The sequence below is a fragment of the Xiphophorus maculatus genome, chromosome 7 (assembly GCF_002775205.1).
Source record: "Xiphophorus maculatus strain JP 163 A chromosome 7, X_maculatus-5.0-male, whole genome shotgun sequence".
In the NCBI taxonomy this organism is placed as follows: Eukaryota; Metazoa; Chordata; class Actinopteri; order Cyprinodontiformes; family Poeciliidae; genus Xiphophorus; species Xiphophorus maculatus.
In genome coordinates, this window is record NC_036449.1 from 30,517,354 (window position 1) to 30,542,646 (window position 25,293).

The following is a 25,293-nucleotide window of genomic DNA, read 5'->3' on the forward strand; positions in this document are numbered from 1 at the left end:
ACTAATTCCCCGTATCACCGGCAGAGTCAGCAGCCTGCTGGTGATGCAGCGCTTCCTGAAAGGTGAAGATAAAACAAAGATGGCTTCCTGAACAAAACGATGTTTGACCTCAGAGAACCGAGTTGACATGCAGCGCTGAGCCAGGACGCCGCTAAGAGGCCATGGCACCCGGTGGGACCCACTCTGGTTATTTTCTGGTTCAGTGTTCTCCAGAACCTCTGACTCTTCTGCCTGCTGTGACCCGTTGGGACGAATCGGGTCACAGAGGGAGGAAATGGTTCCAGACAGGCAGAGAGGACCCAGGAGGCGGGGTCAGGGTGGGAACAGGCCCCTCTCTCCCCCCCTCCTGGGAACTGACCCCCGTTCCCTTAGAGACGCACGCTAATCCCTGCCTAGCGCTCATTAGCACACAGGCGCTAACAGGCAGCAACTGTGTGGACGGACGCGCATTAATGAGACAACGGCGCACCCTCACCCTGCCATCACTCCTACCAACTATTAACATGTTCACACTGTCAAAACTGATCAATGATCAATATTCGCTGATACATCTCTGATTTACTCCTGCAGAAAGAATCTTTATGTCTAATTTCAAACAGTTTAAGATCCTTCAATAATGTTTTTATTTGGACTTTTGTTACTTTTAGACATATTTACAGTTTAATGTTTCATACTAACATCAGGAGGCAGAAACACGTCAGCAACAGGAACCTTGTCAACCTGGGAAGGGTTCAAAGGTCATCGCCAAGCTATCTGAAGTCCATCCTCCTCCAGAGAAAGAAAAATAAACTATTACAAAGATTTTAAAGAAAAAATTCAAAAAGTTGTAAATAATAAAGTAAAAAAAGGATTTTTCCCAAGAGGAAACCAGATCCAGCCCAACGTCACGGCATGAAGCCCCGGAGCGCCGCCTGACTCCACAGGCCTCAGTCAGCAGGTCAAAGGTCAAAGATCCAAAACACAGCAATGGATCTACAACACAGAAGGAAAAGAAACAAGCTCTCCAATGGCCTAGTCAAAGACCAGACCTTAAACTGACAGGTTGAGATGGGATCAAAATGTCTCCACCACAAAATGAAACTTTGTTTTTCACACAGAACCTTTTCTACTAGACCAAATCATTTTAATAATGTTATGATGCATGAAGCTGAAGGTGAGAGAGGTCAAAGGTCACTAGCACTAAGGAGACACGATTGTGAAACAAAATTTCAATCAGGTATTAATTCATGAACTGTGGTTTCCTTTCTGCTGTGGAGATTCTCTGGATCTGAATCAGAACTGAAGAAATTTAACAAACGATAAAAAATCCGATTATTTAGCTGAGCCTCATTACATCTCCTTTAAAGGACGTTCAGTTTGACCCGTCCGCCTGGACCAGAACCAGGCCCAGAACCTGGACCAGAACCAAGTCCGGTTAGGTAATGTTAAACTGTTCCAGACCCGGACCGGTACCAGACATTCCAGCTGAATAACGTCAGCAAGCAGAGAGCGATCTCACCTCTGATTACACTTCAAACATGACCTCAGTGAGAGGCAGCCATGTTGACTGGGGCAGCGGATGACATCACTCAGAAACATAAATTAAGACGCCTCTCAGCAGCAGTTGTTGATTATTTTCACTTTAAAAAACTGAAGCTCATCTGAATTTAAATCTCTGGTTATAACAGAGAGCCGCCAGTGTGGAACTAAAGGCCCCGCCCCCAGACAAACAATCCTACCAGAGTGGGCGGAGTCAGGAGACACTGAGGGGCGTGGCCAAGAACACTGCAGCCAATGAGTGACATTTCCACTTTATCTGTTTAAGTTCTCAGATTGTCTAGAGACTTTTTCTCAGAACATCGATTAGCGACGTCCTGAACTTTTTCAAGAAAGCCACGAGAAACAAATCTAGCATCAGTTTTCCAAAAACTCAACAAGCAAAAACTTTTTCAAAAAGCCATCAGCAACAAGTGGAGCAACAACTTTGTGCAATTTGTCAACCTGCACATTATCCACACTGTTCTGGTTCTGGTGGCAGCTCGGCTAAAATCCGATCTGTTTCCAGTTCTGGGAAACTTTTGTGGCTGAAGGTCATATCGATCCGGCAGCGGACAGAAACGTCGTCGCTAACGGATCGGACCGGCAGCAGGAAGTTGGCCCGGGTCAGAACCGAGTCAGAACAATAAAACAATCTGGACCCAGAGAGAGAGAAGGCAGCGGCCCACCGATCAGATGCCTGCAGTCATCTGCGCTTACCAGCTAGCATGCTAACAGGCTAGCATGCTAACATGCTAGCTGCCATGGGGACCATATGGCTGCATCCTTTCTGGGGACAGAGTCCAGCAGTTACTTTTATTTATGATCAGATTCTGATTCAATGAATTCATTCATAATTCATAGAGGACATTTATTGATTTAGGCTGGTTTTCTAGAAATGTTCCAGTTCATTTCATCTAGCAGCAGAAATGAAAGTTGATTCATTTTTTATGAGTTTGGAAACACAAACAAAACGACACGTTGGTTCAGACAGTCTGGCTGAGCGGCCTTTGACTATCCCATCCTGTCAACAGTTCTGGCTCCCATTAACTCAACTGGTTCTGTTAACCAATCAGAAGTCTCCAAAACCATGACATCATCATCTGGTTTCCCTCACCACTTAAAGAGACAGTAATCATTCTGGATTTATTCAGCTGTTCATTTCTACCAATAAGTTTATTAAATTTGATGAATATTTATGAGGCGACTGCATGTTAACGAGTAAATTAGCATAAACAGAATCATTTCTTCATGTTTCCATGTTTTGTCTTTGTTTCCTCTCCGTTTCTCATGTTGCTATCCTGGCCTGGACTCAGGTATGCGTTACATAAATCCATATAAAGCAGGATATTAAGCTTCAGTTTCATTTGTTTTCAGAGAAAATCACAGAGGAGATTTCTGTTTAAACAAAACAAAGCAGTGAACCGTTTTCAGAACCAAAGAAAACAAACGATTCCTGCAGAACATGAATGAGAGCGAACTGAGAACCACACAGTGGAGTTCAACATGAAACCATCTGGACCGTCAGCAGAACCACTGCAGGAGGTCTGAACCACAGCAGAGGTCAAGAGGTCAAGGTCACCCGCCGGCGGATCGGACCCGCCGGGTCAGGAAGAACCAGGCTGCAGCTGACCGGGTCAGCTTTGTGGTTTTTATCTGTGCAGAAACAAACGCAGGACATTTCACAGCAGTTTGACTTGGCCGCTACGTTCTGCGTCTGGCAGCAGAACTCAGACTGGACCAGAACCGGTTCTGGGTTTTCACACCAACAGCAGCTCTGCTGAAACATTCCCATGAAAGGAGAGTTTAACCCGAGACGTCAGGTTGATCAACGCAGCAGCTCGTTGCTGGGAGTCACTTTGGGCTTCTTATCGTTTTAATTAAACTCATAACTTCAACATGTCGGGGTCAAGGTGACTGAAAGGTCAAAATTATTTCTAAATATTAGAAAATGACGTTTATGTCCTGATATTCTGTCCATCTTAATCAGACAGGATATTAGAGTTTTGCAGCTTTCATGGATATGAATATGAATATAACCACTTGGAAAAACAAACCTGAACAACTGAAAATCTACAAAGATCAAAATAAACCAAAAGCAATATTTGAACCAAAACATCATTAATCAATAAAACGGATACAAGTCAGATAATAATAGCAGAAAGGCAAAAATTATGTTTCAAATATGATGGCGGCAGATGGAGAATTTTGTTTTTTTACTCAAGGAAAAGCTGGAGACGGTTAGGCCATAATTATGTAAGAACATTGCAGATAAATTAGTGTTATTTTTTGTTTTTTTACATTTTCACTAGTACCAGGATGTTTATAGCACTTTCAGGTTTTCTGCATGGCATTAAGTCATTAATTCCAGTTCCTATAAGATCTGAACTTTCAGACAGTCCAGATTTTTTTTCACCATTTCTAAGGCTTTTATTGTGAAAGTTGCAAATCATTATTCAGGACGTGTTGCTGAGTGTAAGCAGCCCAGTAAACCTGACAATCTGGGAACAAGTTAAACAGCCAAACCAGGTCAATCTGAATCAAGCATGAATGTTTACTTACGTAGCATTAGCCGCTAGGCGCTAACAGCTGCAGGAGGAGAGGATGTAGCTTCCTTGTGCTAGCAGTCAGCATAAAGAGCCTGGCTGGACCAAAGTGCGGCTACATTTATGAGTTTATGCTCTCGGGTTGCTGTAGTTTCACTGCCTTCCAGATAAACATCAACAAAACATTCGACGTTTTTTGATAAACTCAATATTGTTTTAATATTAAATAACATAATTTAATATTATATTTAGTTTTATCAAGCTTTAAAACTAAATATGAATGCTACTCTTTACCAGGGTAATCATTAGAACCAGTAACATGTCATCCCTGAAACATAGAAGTTAGTTTATGAACCTGACGTGCCTGAGTGACAGCATAGAACCGCAGCGTATAGAATGTGACCTATAGACGGTCCCATCAGCTTTCTACTTTAGCTGCCCTGATCCTTGATAAACAAGGTTTTAAATATTCTTGATGTAAATTATTTCCCCATAATTTCTTAAATCTTTTAGATTACAGAAGGCAAAAAATATTTTCTGGATTTTTTAAATGAATCTAAATCATAATTAGCTTTTGGACACATGCTAACTGTGATAGCAAAGGCTTAAGGTGAGCTAAGGTCAATTGTATTTTCATGGATAATGAGAGGGAAAACAAAACAGTTTGGAAGTGCTCATTGTATGCCAACTGCTGCTAGCGAAACAAGCTAACCCCTATCCATTACTCAGCATTTTACACAGCACTGTAGCAGCAAAGAGCAGCTAATCTGGGATGGATGCCATTTTGGATTTTCAGGTTGTTCTTCATGAGAAATCCTTGATATTCTGTCTTTAAAGGGAGTTTGTTGTTCTGGATAGTTCAGGTAAACTGGGATCAATAGTGTGGCATTCACAGTGTCCCGATGCCAGGTGTGTTGCTATTGTCACACTTTGTTCTACAGCATCATGTCTTCCATGATCCACACAGGTTTAAAGGTCCGTTAGGTACGTCTGTGGACCTTGCAAGAGGTCAAAGGGTCAATTACCAGATCTGGTTTTCAGAGGACAATGAAACCATGTGGAGCTGTGGGAATGATGGCAATTAGACTCTTCTTACGCAACAAACTATAAAATTACACAACCTTCATGTTAAGAAAGGGGGTTAAAAAGCCCAACTATTTCATTAAAATAGGAGTAAAAAAGATGTAATTTTTCTGACAGGATAAAGGTGGAAGTGACTCTCGGTTTGATTCTGAATCCCTGAGTCTTCAGGCCGTGGGAGGGTTGAGACGAATGTGTCCAGTGGAGCGAACACAAAGCGGGGGGTCTGCTGGTGGTGGGTGGGAGGACGAAACAAAGCTCCACAAGTTGCATAAATCAGTGGAGCAAAGTGTTAACTTCCATCATTCTGCTGCTTCACACGTTTAAAACATGAAACCAGCCACAGATTAAAAAAATCACCGATCGCCACAACGCAACAAGAGCAACCAGATGGGTCAGATGTTGGATTTAAAACGTGGAGCGCTCGTCTTACAACAGGCTGGGGATCAAAATAACTCCAGAGAGAAAGAGAAGAGGATTTAAACGAGGTTGAAGCTGGGAAAGGAGGAGGTGGAGACGGTCCTGATGACAACAGGAAGCTGTAAACAGTCACAACCTGCTTCCATTACAAACGGCCAAAAATGTCAATATTTCACTAAAGTCGAAAAACTATTTTACAATGGCGACGTTTCTGTTAACTGAGAAACGCAATTTAAATCACACGACTAAGTTTGTTCATACAAAAAGTCATTAAAAATCCTCCTCCTCTTTCTTCCTGTCGTCTGCTTTGTCTTTTCCACCAGTAGTAACATCCGGTTGTGGATCACATGATTCATGTGACGCAAAAAAAGTGTTTCCATCGCAGCTTTTCAAAATACTCTCATTTAGATGTGGTCAGAAAATCACTAACGTAGAAAAGTTTAGTGTTTTCTCTCTTTCTGCAGGTGACTTCTGGAGTGTTTCCTCAGGATTCTTTCTCTCCTCTACTTCTATTTCTTCATGTATTTTCTTTTCTTTCTGCATGTCCATTCAATTTTAAATAAATAGAAATCAGCATCATGTGAAAGTCATCATGTTCAGCTTGTGACAGTAAACCACCTTGAGTCCCTCACTAGGTGGCGCTGGACTTTTTTAAAAAACGACTGCTGAGCTCAGACGGATCGGATCCACACCTCTGATCAGCAGCCGCAGTTTCTGAGATCAAATCCCCCCGACTGACACCTTTTCCAGTCGCTTGGCACCAATCTGATCCAGAATAACAACGACTCCTGAATGTCAACACCTTTGAAAACTCTGGCTTTATTCTGAGGTCGTCTCTGAGAAACCTGATAAAATCTCTGGACTCCTTTTTGGCCTTCATTAATTATTCAGCGTGTTTGGTGGGTCGAAGCTCTCCTCTGACGGCTTTGTGTTTATTTTGCGCCGACTGTTTGCCCCAAGCGTCTTGGCTTCATTTCCTGCCTCCTTCAAGTCGTTTCGGCCATTTCCCAGGACTTTCCTCTGGATTTTCTTTCTGCTGGAGGAGGAATCAGCGTTTATCCAGGAGCAAACTTTCTCCTGAACCTCCAGGTTGCGGAGCGGATCCTGTCTGGTTCTTCGAGGCGGCCCGTTTCCTGGACGGGGAACCCAGACTTTCATCCTGAGATTTCCTCTTCATGACGGAGTTATCAGCTGTAGAGTCAACATGAGCTCCAGACCTGATTGTCTAAATAATAATCTGGTTACAATGAGCTCTGAAACATTTAATATGATATAAAACTGATTTAAACTGTACAGTTTCAGACAAAGTGTTTACATTATTAGCTTTACAGTGTTAAATTATTTAATAAAGTCCATTTGTAGTTCTAAACATATTTATAGTTTATCATTAGTAGTTTAATGATAAACTACTAATCCTAGTTTATTGTAATAAAAACATTGAGATTCCCTGATCTGCAAGTTGCTAATTGTCCTTTTTTAGTGTTTTATGGTCCTAATGGAGGCTTTCAACATTCTGGGAGGTCCTTTAAAGCTGTGGGGTGAAAGGTCACGACAATGAAGACTGTGGATGGACGTATTGAGCTGATCTACTCAGAACAATCAGCTTAAAGCCACCAAATATGATTTTAAATGGAGGATTTTCTACAGACATTAATCATTAAGATCCTACTGCAGTGAAAGTGAACAGAAACTGAGCTGAAGTTGATTATTAATTAAAACGCTCAGCAAGAACAACTCCCAACCTGAACCTGTCCTGGGACACTTTCAACCCTGAGACTCAGTTTTTGTGTTTATTCTGCAGAAACTGGACCAAACAAAGTGTCACTTTAAAGATATAAACTGTTTTCCAGCTCAAGCAAAAGACCAGAAGTTCCTGGCAAACGTAGAATCATGTTTGGAAAGGAAGCTAAAAGCAAATAGCTGAGGATTAAGTTGACAAAGGATTTTAAATCAGAGATATTAAGCGATCCGGAGGGGGAGGGAAGGTGAGTCCAAATTAAAGAGGCTTCAGCACCAAACAAAGCTCAGCCTTCAACACGGGGCTCAGATTGAACCTCGCCCCTTTAAGTGAGCCCGCTTTGTCGCCCCGCGCTCTGATCCAGTCAATCAGTGACCCGCGGCTTAGCTGGGGGGCTTTGAGCTCCTTTACGACCCGGAGCCCCGGCCCCTCCACCTCGCCCACCGTTCCTCAAAAGGAAGAATGGTAATTAACTGATGAAGAGCTCAGTGAGATTATCCGGCCCCCCCGCCGGGCGCCGGCGGTGCGGTCGTGTCCCGGAGGAGAGCGGCCCGATGAGGAGGGACGGATCTGAAAAGGTCCATTCAGACCCGACCGCTTTCATCTCAGAGCGGCGATCAGCGACGGGAACGCCGCTTCACACCCGCACAAACGTAACGCTTAAAGACGGAATGTCAGACGGAGGTCCAAACATGGGGAGCGCGGGCGGGACCGGACCGGAGCACAGACCGGACCGGATCAGAATGCAAACACAACCCGGCTCTGAGCGCCGACACACTGGAGAAGAAACATTCGGACTCCTTCCCTAAAGTCGCATTGGAAACATTTTTCCAGCTTTTCCAGTGGATAACGACCAGTGGCGTTCCCAGGGCCGGATTCAGGAGAACCAGGGCCCCTGGGATGGAGAAACTTCTGGTTCCCCATCCCAAAAGACAAATGAATAAAAATAAGCATTTTACTCATGTACATTAAAGTACATGCAGCGGTGAAAATGTCCCATGTGATTTGGCTCCATGTTGGTCCCAAAAAGATATTTGGCCACATATTTGAGGATTATATACATTAATAAAAATGTATATAATCTTCATATTGGCCTGTGAGTTTTATATAAGATACAATGTAAAACATTTCATTTCATTAAAAAGGAACAGTCTAAGTCTTTGGCCAGTATCATAAAAAAAATCCACTTTAGTTTTTCCATCATGTTAAGTCTTTCTCTGGAGCGTTGCCTTGATTCCTTCGTGTTTCAGAAATACTTTCATCTCCATGGCAACCATTCAGCTGTGAAAACGCCTGAGTGGACTTAGCTCCACCTTGGAGGCACAGCTCCTCCCCCACTCAGCTCCTTCAGACTAGCCAGCAGCAATTAGCAAACAGCTGGTGGAGCTGCTGAGCTCGTGACAGCAGCTGCTGCTCAGTGAAATGCTGGTAAAAACATTAAAGGGTTGATAGAGGAGCCATGTTGGGATGACTTCCAGGAGGTGGAGCTTCAGAAAGAGCAGAAGCTTCTTAAAGAGACAGAGACCCAATTTCAAGGTGATAAGATTACAAAGTAAACGTTCTTTTAAGTCATATGTGATACATATGGGATTTTTAGAACATAGTGTTATAAAAGTGTAATATAATTACTAATATAGTTACTTAAACATAAAACTGCCCTTTAAAGCTGAATAAAAGTGAAAAAGTGGTTTAACGTCTCCATCTGTCGTTCAGACTGGATCAGATCATGAGGATCTTTTGCTTGGCGACAGATTGAAGCAGAAACAATCATTACACCAAAACTCAGAATGAAAACATGAGAGCAAAAGATTCACACGTCTAATGACGACCAAACCCAACAAACGTTCTGAGACAAATCAGAACCAAACCATTTCACATGAAACCAACTCACTGAATCTAAAACTTTCTCCCTGAGCTGAAAGCAGCAGCTCATTTCAGAGGCCCCACGCAGCCGGGCCCTCGCCCCGCACCCAGCCCCCGACACGTCGGACCACCCAGAGCATCTCCTGACCCGGCGCCGCCGCTCGGCCCTGACGGATCTCACCCAGAACATGCAGGACAGGCAGACCCAGGTCCGAGCCGCAGGCAGGCTGAGGGAGACAGACGGCATGATGCTTCCTCAGGGTGAGCCCAGCCGCCGGCCGCAGGAAGGTCATGACCCCTCTGGACCGCACCGTGCTCCGCTGTCCGCTCCGGATCACAACCAGGCTGCCTCTCTGAGCCGCTCCGTCGCTCTGAGGGAAACTTTCACAAAGCGTTTCTCCTCCAGCTGGGGGTTCGGCTGGGGGAGGGGGTGCTCCGCTCGCCCGTTTCTCACTCTCTCTCTCTTCAGACCTCCGACTCTCACTGCCTTTCATTTCATTCATTGCCCCCTCTGCCCCTCCCCCTCCTGTTTCTGCGTCCTTTTTAATATTTCATCAGCTCTGCCTCGTTTGCCCTTCAGATGAACACGTTTCCCCTGACAACAGGAAATGCAGCCGCGACATTTAGTCTCAGTCCTGGTTGGAAAATCTGCATTAAAAACAAAAAAACTTTTCTTTCTTTAATTTAGAGCGATTAAAACTTTCAACAAAACAAATGCAGGATAGAAAAACACAAGTAGCATCATCTAATATGTGCAGGAAGGAAAATCAGATTCTCATCCAGTCCGGTCCATAAGTTTACATACACTACTGCTTCAAATGTAAATCTGGACAAAAACTTTAATTTCTTTCTTACAAATTTCAGCAAAACCAATACAGGAAATAAATTCTATAAAATATTATGTAAAACAAAAGGTGTGAGAATCTAATGAGAAGAAGACATGGTGGTGGCAGCACCATGCTGTGGATGGACGGAGTTAAATCAGCAGAGGAAGAGTTGAGATGTTATGGTTCAGATCAAAGCTGATTTATGGGCTAGAATGGCCTAGTCAAAGCCCAGACTAAACTTCACCTTCAGTCTCTTCAAAATAGGTGGAATCTAAACTAGAAGACCAGAGAAGGGTGATGCACGCCGCACTTTTCAGATTTTATTTGTAAAAGAAAGGTTGTTTTTTTTACTTCAGTTCAGGTTGTTCATAAATTACATAAAAGTTATTTGTTCTAAGATGAAAAATGAGAAAAGTATCAATAGTTTTAATTTTTTTTAAATCTGAGATAGACTGACGTTCTCAGATGTTCTCCATCCAGTCGGAGGTTTTCCCAGCATGCCCGGTGTTTGGATCTGGACTGGAAGCTCCTGATGACGCAACACAAACAAACACACACCCTCCATCACTGTAAACACACACCCTCGGTTGCCATAAACACACACCCATAAACACACACCCGTAAACACACACCCACTCAGGTTCACAATCAGCCGCTGTGTTGTATTCAGGTCTGCCAGTCTCTCACACTCTGTTCAAACACACAGAACCAGACACACCCAGAAACACACGCGCCCCACCCACACACACACACACACACCCACACACACCCACACACACACACACACACACACAGCGTTAATCTGCTGGCATTTCCTCCACACTGAGACGCCCGGCTAAAAAGAAAGTCCACTCCGTCTTCAGACCTGGCATCTTTCAAAACGAGGCTCTGAAATTAAGTCAAATTCAACTTTGATGCTGAAGTTAAAGCAAAATAAAAGCTGAAACTGAAGAGTTAGCATCCAGGTGCTAATGAGCTAATCTCATTAGCGTGAAGCTCAGAGAAACGACAACCTGACAGAATAATTATTCAAAGTATCAGTGACGTCATTCTGACTGGTCAAAATGTTGATAGAAATATCTGAAATAAAAAATTAATCTGGATTTTTTTAAAACTTCATTATATCTCTAATTCATTTGGAGTCAAACTAACGGTTGTAGAAATCACTAATTTAGTTTTGCTGAGTCATAATTTGCTCAAAATCTCTGCAAAAGTTGAATCTTATATCTTTAATACATCTTTAATTAGAAATATTATAAGTAAAAAAAACTTCTTAAATTTACTGCATGACTAGTTATAATTTAGTTGCTAATACCTGGAAAATGTTTCAGAAAGTCAGTAATTAATTGCAGATATTTATAATTAAAGACAACTTAATGATAAATCTGGCATAATTTATTTAATATCAATTCAATTGAAAAATACTGTATTGATTCCCAAAGAGAAAATCAATGTTGTTTTAACTCATTAATTCAAAGAGTTATTGTAGCTGATGGCTGTTTGCAGGAAAGATCTCCTGTAGCAGTCTGTGTTACAGCAAATTTGTAAAAGCCTCTGTCTAATTACTAAAGACTAGTCAGAATGTAATTAGATTATTAATTATATTAATAAACTAATATGTCTGTCTATAAACCAGTTTCAGATTTCTGGAATAAAAGTGCAGTGAAGCTGATTTTATGTTAAAATGGCTTGCCATAAACCACTGATCTACAGTAAAATAAAATAAAATGAAAACAGATTCCGATAACTGGAACCAACCGGCTGATCGCTAACCTGTTCCTGCACAGCATGTGGTGACAGTGGAGAGAAAAAACTCCCCGTTAACAGGAAGAAACCTCCAGCAGAACCAGAACCAGAACCAGAACCAGAACCCATCTGCCAGTCGACTGGAGGTTTGAGGAAACAGAAGAACTGAACCAAGAGAACTTCATAAAGCTGTGACTCCGTTGACTTTTTACAAAGTATCGCATTAGAAAAGCTTAACAGAAACGGCAAAATTCAGAATAAATTTCTCAATTTTTTTTTTGTTTTTTTGTCTTTTCTTGAACAATGAAGAGTTAAAGTGGAGATGAAAACATGTTCTAATGACTCAACGCTGCCATCCACTGGTGGCTCTGTGCCTGACCAGAGGCACCAAACCTCGAGCTACATGCTAGTTAGCATCTTCTACTTCCTGTTTATTCCAGCCATGCGTAGCATCAACATGATGACATCACGCTTTATGATTCTCTGAACCAGTTCATGGAAACACAGAAACTTTGCATTTTTACGACATTTTAAAAGTTTGATCAGGATGAAACCATAACTACTGTTACTGTAAAACTTCAGTGGTAGTAACAGCTCCTTTAGTGGCTTCATCTAGGAGAGAAACAGGTAAGCAGGTCGAGAGAGTTAGAAAGCAGTAGCAGGACTACAATTCTAATGGAAAGTTGAGTGGAAGAAAAATAACCAACAGAGATAAATGAGCAAAGCAGTCTACCAGAACATTTCAGATTTCTTTCTGCTGATGATCCTCATGGAGAATCTTTATTTCCCAGCAGGCCTTGGTACCAGCTTTAGTTACCATGGTGACGGACAGAATCTGGAGGTCGTCATGAAGAGGAAGATGATGAAGACGAGCTCAGCAGGACCTCAGGCTGTTCCCAGCTGTACCTGCAGCGCCCTCTGGTGGCCACGAGGCAAAATGAGCCCATAGAGCAGCAGAAATAGGAAGCAGTGATGACAGAGGGGGGCGTGTCCTCACATGGGTTGGAGGGGGACTGGGGGGGGGGGGGGGGGGGGTTGTTGACACAGAGAGGAAGAACCCCCCCCCCCCCCCCCCCCACCCCCCCCCCCACCCCCCACCAGGGACACACCCTGCCCCGCTCTGACTCCCCTGGGCTGAAACAATGCCCCCCTCAGCTCACATGTGCTGAAACGTTTCTCTGTCCTCTGAAGGAGCTGCAGCCAATCGGCACAGAGCTCAACGCCGCCCCCTGCAGGCCGCCTGCAGCCACAGCATGAAGGAAACCAACCAGAGCAGGAAACTACAAACAGGAGAAACGTTAAATATTCTTTGTGAAGTGGATGGATATAATATACAAATGTCCCTTTCTGAAATCATGAAATCAGGGACATAGACCGAAATGTTTCAAGCCGTAATTTCTTGTAATGTTGATTATTATGACTCACAAATATATCAAATCAATACAAAGAATGTTTTAAAGAGAAATATTTGGTTTCTGTGAATTATGTTCACTTTTATGTAATGTTTGGTTGTGGCTCATTTGATTGAATTCCTGCATCATCCTTGGTTCTGGTGTCTCATCTTCCTCTGTGTAATACTCCATAGCAATATCACTAATACACTAATCTGATAATCTGATAATCTCTTAGCGCCAACTTAACTTCAGATAAATTTTTCCATATAGTTTCTAAAGAGCTAATTGATTTGGCTGTTTTGTAAACTTTCAGATGGTTATCGACTTCAAATATTCATGCTCTTATTTTGAAGGTGATATGGACACAGCAGTTCTTCTTCCTCTCAAGTTTTCTCTCTTTTTTTCTCAATAATCATTTCATACAAGAAAAAAACAAAAGACAGACAGCAGAGAGCCAGATATAGACATAAACACAGTAACTAAAGGTGTTATAGAACATGTTTATGTCAAAATTAAATTGTTGCTTAAGGGCAGGCATGATAGTGAAAGTATTGGTTTAGCATTAGCTTCTGCTTCCACTAAGTAGCCTAGCCAAGAAATAGATCTAGAGCTGGAAACTAGAGATCAGGCTGAACTCTGACGTTAACCTTCACATAGAGTCGGCCCTCCATCAGCTGAAGAACATTTCCAGGACCTGCTGTTGTCATAGCAACCTTCCAGACCTCTCAGGTCATCTGGTTCTGGTGCAGAGCAGAACCAGAACCAAACCTGGAGACGCAGCATTCAGCTTCTATGCACCACAAATCTGGAACAAACTTCCAGAAAACTGAAAAACAGCTGAAACACTGAGTTCCTGACTGCTACAGCAGCAACTGCTTGGATGAGATTTTTAGTAGACGATATTTCCTGAATTTTTAAGATGCAGAAGCTCAAAATGAGCAAAAATCTCACAATATTCAGCAAGAACAAGACAGGAAGTTAACACAGCATCATTATTCCTAATACTCCAGGCAGATGTCCAGTAGAGTCTGCATACGTGTGTGTATGTGTGTGTGTGTGTGTGTGTGTGTGCGTGTGTGTGTGTGTGTGTGTGTGTGTGTGTGTGTTAGCACAGCATCAGGGTGGAAAGACGTTAGCAATGACCTCAGAGAAGCAACTGTTCTCCAGTGAGAGGCTCGATGTTTTCCAGCTGCTTTTAGAAACCAGAAATCTGAACAAACTGAGGATAAAAACCGAAATCATTTCCGGCAGCCGTCCTTCAGCCTCTCAGTGCTGCACCGCTGTACCTGGCTGCTGCCGCTCCTCAGCTTCCAAAACGGAAAGATGCAGAAGAAGAACAATTTCGCCCAACTGAAGACAATGTGGAGGCACCAGTGAAGTCCTCCCATCCTGTCCTGGACCCGTCCTGGACCCGTCCGGCTCTGCTCGTCTCACCGGGGACGAAAACAGGACACTTTCTGTCCAATTAAAGCAAAATCACATCTCTTCTCCTGTGCCATCCCTCCGTCCAACAAGCCTTCCGTCTCTGGATGCAGCGACATTAAGGACAGAAATGGGCGGGGCGGGTTGGGTCGGGCAGAACCGCCTGGTATGGAGCCAGGCACTTAGGATGATGGGAAAAGGCTGGGGGGGCAGTGGGGCGTCTGCAGTTTAATGTAGAAACGACGGCGCGGGGAAACGAAGGAGCGTTTTAATCTGGAATCGGTCCAACCCGCCTGATGGAACCAGAACAAATGATACAGAACCGCTTTCTCACCGAACCCACAACCAACCGTTCAAGGTTCTGAGAAAAGATTTAATATGTGTAATTTTAAAATATTTTTTACACACAAGATTCCAGAGCTGGAACTATAGATGCACCGATCCAGTTTTTTCACCTCCGATACCGATACCGATATCTGAGTATCAGTTGATACAGAAAAACAACCGAACTGATTTAAAATGTTTCCTTTTTTTTCAAATACAGACAAAAATGAACTAAATCAATTTGGTAACATTACAGAGCAATTAAATATAGTTGTCTAAGTTTGGCCAAACATGTAAAAACAAATATAATTTATTCAGTCAGTGGAATCAGGAGAATAACAGCCAATGTAAAATAAATAAAGAAACAAAGTAACAAAATTTAACTGCACAAACATATCTTCTTTCAAATGGTTCAGAAAGTTTAATCAGGAATTCTAAAAATAAAGTAAAATAAATAATAAAGCATAGAACTAGACTGAATAGATTGTCACAGATATCCAAATTATTGTCAACATCGGGACCAATACAGATCAGATCGGTTCATCTCCAGCTAGAACCTTAGTATGAACTCGCTTTGGGTGTGGCAGTAAATCTGACGCACAGCTACATCCGCTAACAACTGCTAACATCCGCTAACATCCGCTAACAGCAGCAGCTTCTCTCAGCCAACCAAGGGTTAATTTCTGCTTCAAACTGATCTGATTGGACGCTGGAAAAGACCATCACTGTGCTAAAGGCCCTCTTATGAGTTACTGCAGTCAATGTAACCAGTTACTGCAGTCAATGTAACCAGTTACTGCAGTCAATGTAACCAGTTACTGCAGTCAATGTAACCAGTTACTGCAGTTAATGTAACCAGTTACTGCAGTTAATGTAACCAGTTACTGCAGTTAATGTAACCAGTTACTGCAGTCAATGTAACCAGTTACTGCAGTCAATGTAACCAGTTACTGCTCAGCTCCTGAACTGAAACAATCCTGGCAAACAGACAAGGAACCAAACTGTTGTCTTCCTGTTCTCTGCAGGACAAACAATGGGTCGGTTTCGGCCGGGTCACACCGGGCCGGCTGAGCGCTCAGCCTGGTTAGACCAGAGGTCACCGGGTTACGGGTCATTGTTCCCCTCAGAACAGGAAGTGACCAGTCACGCTGTCAGAACGCGAGTCTGCAGGTGGTGACATCATCGGGTGAACGGGAACCGACTCCGTCAGGCAATCCGGTCAGAAAACATCCATAAAAATGACCTTCAGAACCAGAACATCAGAACCGTCCATCTGAAAACTCGACTGAAGTCCAACTGTTTTCTCAATATTCATTCATTTCAAACTTCAAACTAAACAATTAGCCTCAAACTAAATGTTTAGTTTATTTAGATTCAAACTAAATTTCTAGTTTGAAGCTAAAACTAGAAATAAACTAAATATTTATCCAAAAGTTATATATCTGGCTTGATAACTAAAAAGCATATCAACTAAATATTTACCCTCAAACTAAGTAACTAACTTACTAACTAATTATTTAGCCCCCATCTAAATATATAGTTTGCTGACTAAATATTTAGCTCTGAATATTTAGTTTGGATCTGTGACAATTACAAATTAATGAATAACAGTGAAAATTTGACTTTGAAACATAAACTTTTGCATTTCTTTTCTTCTCATGACAAACTAAATAACCAAAATTATTGTTCATTTCTAACTTTTTCCTGTTTTCTTGGAGGCTCTTGATTAAATGTAAAGAAAAACGATTCCAGAAATCTTTTATGCTCGTTGCTAAAAGCAGTTTCAAAACAATCCAAAGCATCAGTCCTGACGCTGTGTTGTCGGGTTTGACCCCTGACCCCTGACAGACTCACCAGCCAGAGGGACATCGCCGAGTTGGGTCTGAAGAACCAGGAGCCGTTACTCCCTCCACAGATCCAGAGCCGATGGACTGGGAGCGTTGGGACGCACTGACCAGCGCCAGCCCAGCAGTCTGGCTCCGTTCCACCAGCTTCCTGAGCTGCATTGTTCCAGCGGCGCAGAAGGAAACACGTGAGCGCCGTGGAAAGCTGGAGTCAAGAGATCACTGCATGGAAAGTGGGAACAACCAGAGTCGATTGTTTTCTCTGATCTGCTCCAAACGAACCCAGAGAAGTCTGACAGGTTGGTCCAGACGACAGCAGGTCCAAACCGTTAAATAGCATTTTATCAAGTTCAGACTCCAAAACATTTACATCCAGTCATTATCCTCATGGTTTGCTAACAGGAAAAAATCAGTCAGAAACAGCACTTCTTGTGTTTTCTCAGTTTTTTTAAGTCCAGACTGGAAACAGCCTGATGCAGATTCAAATGTTTCCAACAACATTTTTTCTTTGTTGCAACTTTTCCATCAGAAAACAAACTTTAAACCGTCTTCAAACTTCTATTTTTATTATTAAGCCAATAAAATAAGCCGCCCGCCTCATGGCTGCAGACAACCAAAGCAACGCTCTGTACAGGGAGGTCAAAGGTCAAGGACGTCCCTCTGGTTTCAGAGGGACGGTTAATGGAAGCCATGTTGGATCCATGGGACATCAACATGGCCGCAGTCTCAGCATGACTCACGAGGTTTCAGACGCAGAGGAGGCGTCTTCTTCTCTGGCTGACAAAATGGTGGCCATGTTTCTGTTCTGCTCACAGAAACTGCATATTTACCATCCAACATATTTACCACGATATTTACTATACGATCTGATCACCAAGATAAGAACCAGAGGGGGAACGCAGGCGGACATGAGGCGGTTTGTAGAGAGGAAGGAGCAGCTAAGAGCTGACGGAGGCGGTTTGTGTTCATGGATCCTGAACAATCTGAAAACCTGCCAGGATTCATCCAGGATTCATTCCTCAGAAAGCCTCCAGAAACAGGAGCTTTCTGTGAGCTCAGAGCGCTCACTGCCCCCTGCTGGTCACTTCAGACACTGCAGGCTCTGAGTTTCGGTTACAAGCAGCGGTGGAAGCAGCTGCTGTTCTTACAGAAATAACTGATACCTGATAAGCAGACTAAATTAGTTATGAAGTCTGTGAATAAAGATCAGATCTAACGCTGCACACGCTCCGGTTCTCACATGTTCTGACTAATTTAACACATGATCCGATGCAGACATGGAGAAAAAAAACAAAACCAAACAGGTGAATCCAGGAGCTTTAAGGGAGAAAAAATACATTTATTTGTTTCAAATGATTAATATGGCTAGAAATACATTAAGAGATGTCAATAATTCAATTCCTTGATCATTTTTCCTGTTATGTTTTGTAGTTTTGTTTTGTTAATGCTCTGACTGCGTCTGTGTATTCCAGTTAACGATTAATCGATTACTAAATTAGCCGGTTATTGCAAAAATCGCTTCTTCACAATTAATCCGATTAATCGTTTCAGCTCAACACCAGAGTTTCATCTCTGTCTCTACAGCCCTCAGTTAGAAGGTGAAAGGTCAAAGGTCATGACCCTCAACCAGTACAGCTGGTTTGAATGGTTGAAACAAGATGGCCACCGGTCTGAGGTCTGCGAGTGGTGATGCTGAGGAACCCACCGATCATCGCCACCGTAACCATGGCGATGGTTCAATATCTGATGTAATTTGAAAGGAGTTTGAAAAGATTGAGTTTATTAAGAAGAAAGAAGCAGCTGTCAGGTCCTGATCAGGAGCTTTTTTCTCAGTAAAACATTTTTTTCTCAACATTTTAAAATCGTTGTTCTGGTGATTTGTGTCTTTATTCAGCCAATATTATGATTACATTTCAGCTTCTGTGATCAATTAATCACAATTAATCAAAAACTATCACTTTTTCGTTCAAAAACTTCTTGCTGCCACGTTCTTGAACAGACAGATGAGCTCCTGCACATCTGTCAACATCTGGCACCAAGAGGGAAATCAGATCCACTGAAACCGTTTCCAAGGTAACGCAACAACTGCTTTTCTCTTCCAGCCCAGTGGCTCTGTGTTCACGAGACAGAAGGTCAGAATGAGGCGTCTGGAGAATCCACTTTACTGTCACTCTGAGACGCCGATGGACCGAGGACTGTCCTGTCTGTCTGTCTGTCTGTCTGTCTGTCTGTCTGTCTGTCTGTCTGTCTGTCTGTCTGTCTGTCTGTCTGTCTGTCTGTGTCTCTGTCTGTCTGTCTGTCTGTCTGTCTGTGTCTCTATCTGTCTGTCTGTCTGTGTCTGTGTCTCTATCTGTCTGTCTGTCTGTCTGTCTGTCTGTCTGTCTGTCTGTCTGTCTGTCTGTCTGTCTGTGTCTCTATCTGTCTGTCTGTCTGTGTCTGTGTCTCTATCTGTCTGTCTGTCTGTCTGTCTGTGTCTCGTTGGACGGACACAGACCCACCCAGACGCCAAACAAACAGCCTGACGTTTGTTTCCTCCTTCCTGATGAAAGAGCTGCAGCGGTTCGGTTTCTGACTGCAGGAGGCAGGAAAAGACGGGGCGGACTCCCAGACTGACCGGACCGAACTGGAAGCAAAAGCTGCTGCTGGAGGATCTGAGGCCAAATAAAGGCCGAACAAAACGCTCTGCTGCTGCTGGTTCATCCAGACTCTTCAGGTTTTGTTTCAGGAAATATTTGACCTCCAGCAGGATTTTCCTCCTGAAATCTGCAGAATATGGCAATTTCTTTTTGAATTGATTAATCGACAGAATAATTTATTTAAAATAATTATTAGCTGCAGCTCTACATTCATAATCAGTTACCATGACGATCTGCATTCATCCTCTAAAACGCAGCTGTTCCCGGCATACGACAGACCAAACAAAGTTATGCACTTTATCAAATCATGGTTTAATTTAACTCAAAGTTTAAAGAGTTAAACTCCTGGTAAAAAGTTATAAATATCCTCTTCTTGTCCTAATTAAAGTATCTGGAGCGGCTGTGCGTTCCCGGCTCTGTTGGCTCCACAGAAACACCGACATGCCAAACTCTAATCTCACGGTCTAATTTTAATCTGCACTTGTGTTTCAGGCATGGCCACGCCGCGGATTAGCAGCAGTAAAATAAAAACACACCGAATGACAAACAGATGAGGAACGCGGCAGAAAAGAGGAAGAGCAGGAGAAAAGAAGGAGAAAAAGAGGAGAAAGGAAGGAGAAAGGAAGGAGAAATCAGGTGTAGATAAGCTGTTCCTGATAACGGCTCTGTTAAAGTAACGAGCTCCATTCGTTCCAACACTTTATCTAAACTGTTTGCTCCATAGTTTCTGCCAGACTGTGAGGTCAGAGATAAAAACCTGCTGGTCTCTTCGTTAAACCAAAGCTTCTCCAGGATTATATACCTTTTATTATCCAAATTAAATAATAAAAATATTTTAAAATATGTCATTAAGAGACAGAAAGACTGAGGCAGAGCTGCACTTGATTATGAAACAAAGACTGAATCATTTTGTCTCGTTTCCAGATAAAACAAAACAAAAAAAGAAAACAAAATCCAGGCTGTTTCCTCACACTGCTCTGATGGGACACGGCGCTGGAAAATACTTTTCTGTCCTTACATCGTTTAGAAAAGTCACTGCAGAGCCGCCAATCACAGAGCAGCAGCTGCGCAGGACGGATGAGTTTAATGGATGAAGAACGAGGAGCTGAGCAGGTTGAGTTCAGCATCAACGGAGGAAGATAATCTATCCTAAAATCAACTTAAACATGGCAGGAAAATGATCGTTACTGAGAATCAACCTGATACAAAACTAGAAATGATTACAACAAAAAACAAGGCTGTAAAATAATCACCAAAAATGATTGAAAGAAAAATGTATTAATAAAAAAGAAGGAAAGAAGAAAAACATGAAGCAAAAGAAAAAAGGGAGAAAGTGGAAAAAAAACAAAAAAGTTTTAAAAATTCAAAAGACCAAAAAAAACAAGAAAGAAAAGCAAAAAAAAGGGAAAAAAGAAAAGAAGAAAAATAGGAAATAAAACAAACAAATGGAAAAACGGAAAAAAGGGGAGAAAGGGAAAAATATAAAAAAGCCAAAATGGGAAAGAATCTTTAGTTTCTTTTCATCTGACATCAAACAAGAGATTCACTTTAAGCACATAAATAAAAACTAAAATATTTCCATCTGTTTTCTCACCAATAATCAGGAAAAGTCCTGAGAAAACAGGATTTTAACTCCTGCAGAGCAGCCTGAATGATGAAGATGAGACAGAAAGGTGATTATTTGGACCAAAGGAGGAGAAGTGATGGAGACCAGAACCAGAACCAGAACCCTGTGAAATATCTGAATATTTCAAACTGGACAAATTAAGCTGCATGAAGATGAAACCCTGAAGGGAGGAGGCTCTGATGTCAACAACATGATGAACTTATGAGTGTTTGAGCAACTTTAAATCATCCAACTAATGAAAAACAGACGCAACAAATTCCAGTCATGAAACTTTAACCCAGAAAGAATCAGTTGGTTTTCAGCTGAACGTGGCAGAGCAGCGCCTGGCGAGTTAAACACACGAACTGCACAGGCTGGAGGGGGAGGAGGCTGACGTCACGACAGACCACCAGGCCGACAGACAGGCTGACGTCATGACAGACCACCAGGCCGACAGACAGGCTGACAGACCGCCAGGCCGACAGACAGGCTGACAGACCACCAGGCCGACAGACAGGCTGACGTCACGACAGACCACCAGGCCGACAGACAGGCTGACAGACCACCAGGCCGACAGACAGGCTGTCAGGCCGCCAGGCCGACAGACAGGCTGACAGACCACCAGGCCGACAGACAGGCTGTCAGGCCGCCAGGCCGACAGACAGGCTGACAAACCACCAGGCCGACAGACAGGCTGTCAGGCCGCCAGACCGACAGACAGGCTGACAAACCACCAGGCCGACAGACAGGGATCAGGGAACTAATGACTCAGCTACAGTCACAGAGACGCATTTATCTGCTGTAGACTTTATTTCCTAGGAAATTAACAGTTTCTGTGGAGCAGTAAAAGGCCGGTACATCAGACTGAACAATATCATTATTAATATCATTATTATTATTATTATTATTATTATTATTATTATGTTGGCCTCAGAGAATCTATTACCTTCATTAGCAGTTATGTGTTCGTCCAATTGTTACGTGAACTTTTAAATGCTGGGAAAATGGAAATGTGAATTAGGCGTGTTTCTGTCTGCTAGCTTGAAGCAAGTCAACCAGATGTTAATGCTACACCGGCTGGAAAACAGGAAGTAGAGGTAGCAAACTAGCATGTAGCAAACGTCTTGAGTTTTTATCTCTCGCTTTAAGCAATAACTCTTTATTGGAAAAGAAAAAAATCACCTCAGCCACGCAGAAAAACTTTTAACTTTGATGAAAAATTTAGAAAGTTATTTTAAATTTTCTCAAACTACTTCAAAATATGCATAAAAACATTGACTGAAACACTGCTAATCCGCTAATGTGCTAATAGCAGAGCTAATTCTTCATCTAGCGCACTTAGCTTCCCATAAATACATTTTCCACACACCACTAAGTAAAACGTTAATTGTACTAAGTGCTAATCATAAACATTAGTCATGCTAACGCTAAAGCCCTATACCACGATAGTAATTAGATACTGCCAAAGCAACAATTTCAACCACGTTGGTAGCCATCATGTGTCAATGAAGTGCTATGCATCCTTAGCGCATGGTTATTTTGAAGTTAGCAGTTTAGCATTAGCGTCTGCTAAATGTTTTTATGGGACTTTAGCATTATCTGCAGCTACATAAAGTATTTTTATAGCACTTTAGCATCAACTTCAGCTAAATACGATGTTTTGAAGTGCTTTAGCTTTAGCTTTAGACTTAGACTGACTTTATTGTCATTTTCATGCACAGGGTGAATACAGAACGAAACTTCGTTGCATACGGCTCAGGACAATGTTTTGAGCTTCCAATGTTGTGAGGTTACTCCAGAATAAAATAAAATACAGTATAAAATATGAATATAAATCTAAATATAAAATATAAAGTGCAAATAAATATTAGCGAACTACTCTTTACGATTAGCATATTAGTGTTAGCGCAGCCACAGTTTCCCTCTCAGTCCAGTAAGACGCGGAGTGAAGTCATTCCGGTGTGAATACCTCTGGAATTCCTCTGCAGCATCGGAATGTGTTGGTGTGCAAACCGCTCCTCTGCAGGACCAGTGAGGGCGAAGCAGCAACAATGATCTGCCTCAGCTTGTTACAAGGCTTGGTGTTCAAGTAAAGAGAGGAAAATAAATCCTGGGGTCTTTCTTCGCGCCTGCATTCAGAATAAATGTAGCATGTCAGAGGGGAGATTTATTACGTACCCAAAGAAAAAACTTCTCCTGATGATGAAAACATGATTGGGAGACGTGGGAGCCCGACTAACTTCTGCTCCACCGTGACAGCAATTACCCTCACGGCCCCGAAGCATCCGACTTTTCCTGAAAAAGTCCTGAAAGGAAGAAAAGGGAACCACGAAAAATCAACAAAGGACATTTTGGAGAAAAAAGGCTGAAATGTGGGCGAGCAGAGCTGCCTGTCCATCACTGGGAAGTGCACTGAAAGGCTACAAAAGCCCCCAGAGAGAGTCTTTGGGGGGCTTTTCAACGTTGCCAAGAGCAAATGCTTCATCGTCCTGCCAAGTATCAGAGAGAAGACAAGAAAATTCCTCCCACACATGGAGAAAAATCAACAAAACTGGAGGATAAAGGCCACTTTCAGAGGAACAAAAGCCATAGGAGCCGCTGGTAGAGGGCCAAACAGAGAGTGTGATGTAGCAGCGATGCTACACGGCTGGAGGAAGCTTCTGATTTACATTTTAAAAAGCAGACATCACTGTGACTGAAGTGAGCATACAGTCACTTCATGCCTTAATCCATCATCTGACCTCCAGCTTGCTGAATCAGAGTCACTTTAAGCAGCTCAATGAAGCGTCTTTATTCCTGATTCCACAGACTTCCTGGACGATGTTCCGCATCAACGACTCGACCAAACAAATAATCCTTAATCGGATTCTCCGATCCCATGAATGCAAAACAGCCGAGTTTGACTCCGAGAGTAAATCCAAACTCATCGAATCGACGCTTCCTGTTGGTCTGAAATGAACTCATTCATCTCATCTAAACGTAGCAAAGGTTTACTGCCTCCACACAGCCTTCACACAGCCTTCACACAGCCTTCACACCATCTTCACACAGCCTCCACACAGCCTTCACACAGCCTTCACACAGCCTCCACACCATCTTCACACAGCCTCCACACAGCCTTCACACCATCTTCACACATCCTCCACACCACCATGGACAGGTCTGACCTGAGGAGGTCAACCTTCTGTCAAAATAAAGTAAATATATGTTTAAAAAGGGAAAAAAATTAGTTTCTTTATCAAATCTGGAATAAACACACGAGTGGCAACAAAAATAATATGAATGCTTCTTTAAAAATGTATTTAGACTCAATTTAAGAATAAAAATACAACATTGAGTTTTCCTGCCAAAGTACATTTGCTGAAACACACTGGCTGGCTGAAGAGGTCAGCATCTCAGAGAGAGGCGCAATCAGACAAACAAAAGGAAAAAAACAAAAACAAAAGAAATGCAAATCACTGGAAAAAAAAAGCAAAATAGAAGTCCTCCTAACCACTAGGGGGAGTCTGGAGTTTTTGAAATTAGCTGCTGTTTTATGATTGTAGGAAGACGTTATTATTGTTATTATTATTATTATTATTATAAAATGATCTCAAAATGCCAATATTATTATTTATTGCAACAACAATTTATCGTCCATCATAAGAGACTCTTCAGTGTAAAACACTGGGATGTTCGGTGGCCATTAATGAAGCGTTTTTATTACCCTGGAGAAATTAGTTCTCTCATTTCTACACATCAAAAATCTAAAACCAAAAATTGAAACATTTCTCCAGGTTGGTTAAACTTGACCTCTGAATCCCCCCCCCCCCCCCCCCCCAGCAGACCAACAGAGGCGGCGTTGTTCTGCGGCGCGCGGCCGCTCAGCGCCGCCGGGCCGAGCAGAACCACCGGCCTCCCAGGGACGCTAACAGAGGAAGCTCTGTGTCCCGAACGGTAAAACATCCGCTGGAATGCAGCGAGGGCCGCAGGTGACTGCGAGTTCACTTCATACCTTCATGTTCAACCCAGGAAAACCCAAACCGCCCGCCGGCCGCCTCACACCGCGGTGGGAAACTCAAACTGATGGAAAACATGAACACAAGAACCTTCAGGTGTTTCAGGCTGTTACTCCTGATTATCAAACTACGTTCAGCCGTTCAATAACGTGCCTCCATCAGGTCCAGCCAATCAGAGCTCAGGTCCTGGAGGATGGAGCCTCTTCAACCATCTCATGATCTGAGCTCTGATATTTGAGGCACGACTCGATTCAAAATCAATTTTCAGTTCTAAACGATTATTGAAAATGATTCCATCTTCCATCTATCGGATCCTCAGGATCTACTAAAGTCC

At 42.7% G+C, this 25,293-nt stretch overlaps 1 protein-coding gene across 8 annotated transcripts in view; it reads right to left on the reverse strand.

Moving 5' to 3' along the window:
• The window catches only part of LOC102224286 (tensin-1-like), a 115,530-nt gene that overhangs the window by 85,333 nt on the left and 4,904 nt on the right, over window positions 1–25,293 (reverse strand). Inside the window, exon 1 of one of the 8 annotated variants that reach the window (XM_023336793.1) lies at window positions 16,730–16,816. The exons of 6 other annotated variants lie outside the window; for them this stretch is intronic. In XM_023336793.1, coding sequence (XP_023192561.1) covers window positions 16,730–16,744 — 15 coding nt within the window. In that variant the 5' untranslated portion in view covers window positions 16,745–16,816. Of the gene's footprint in view, window positions 1–9,343; window positions 9,499–16,729; window positions 16,817–25,293 lie in introns of those variants that run through there. One more of the 8 variants, XM_023336790.1, reaches the window with a different exon arrangement.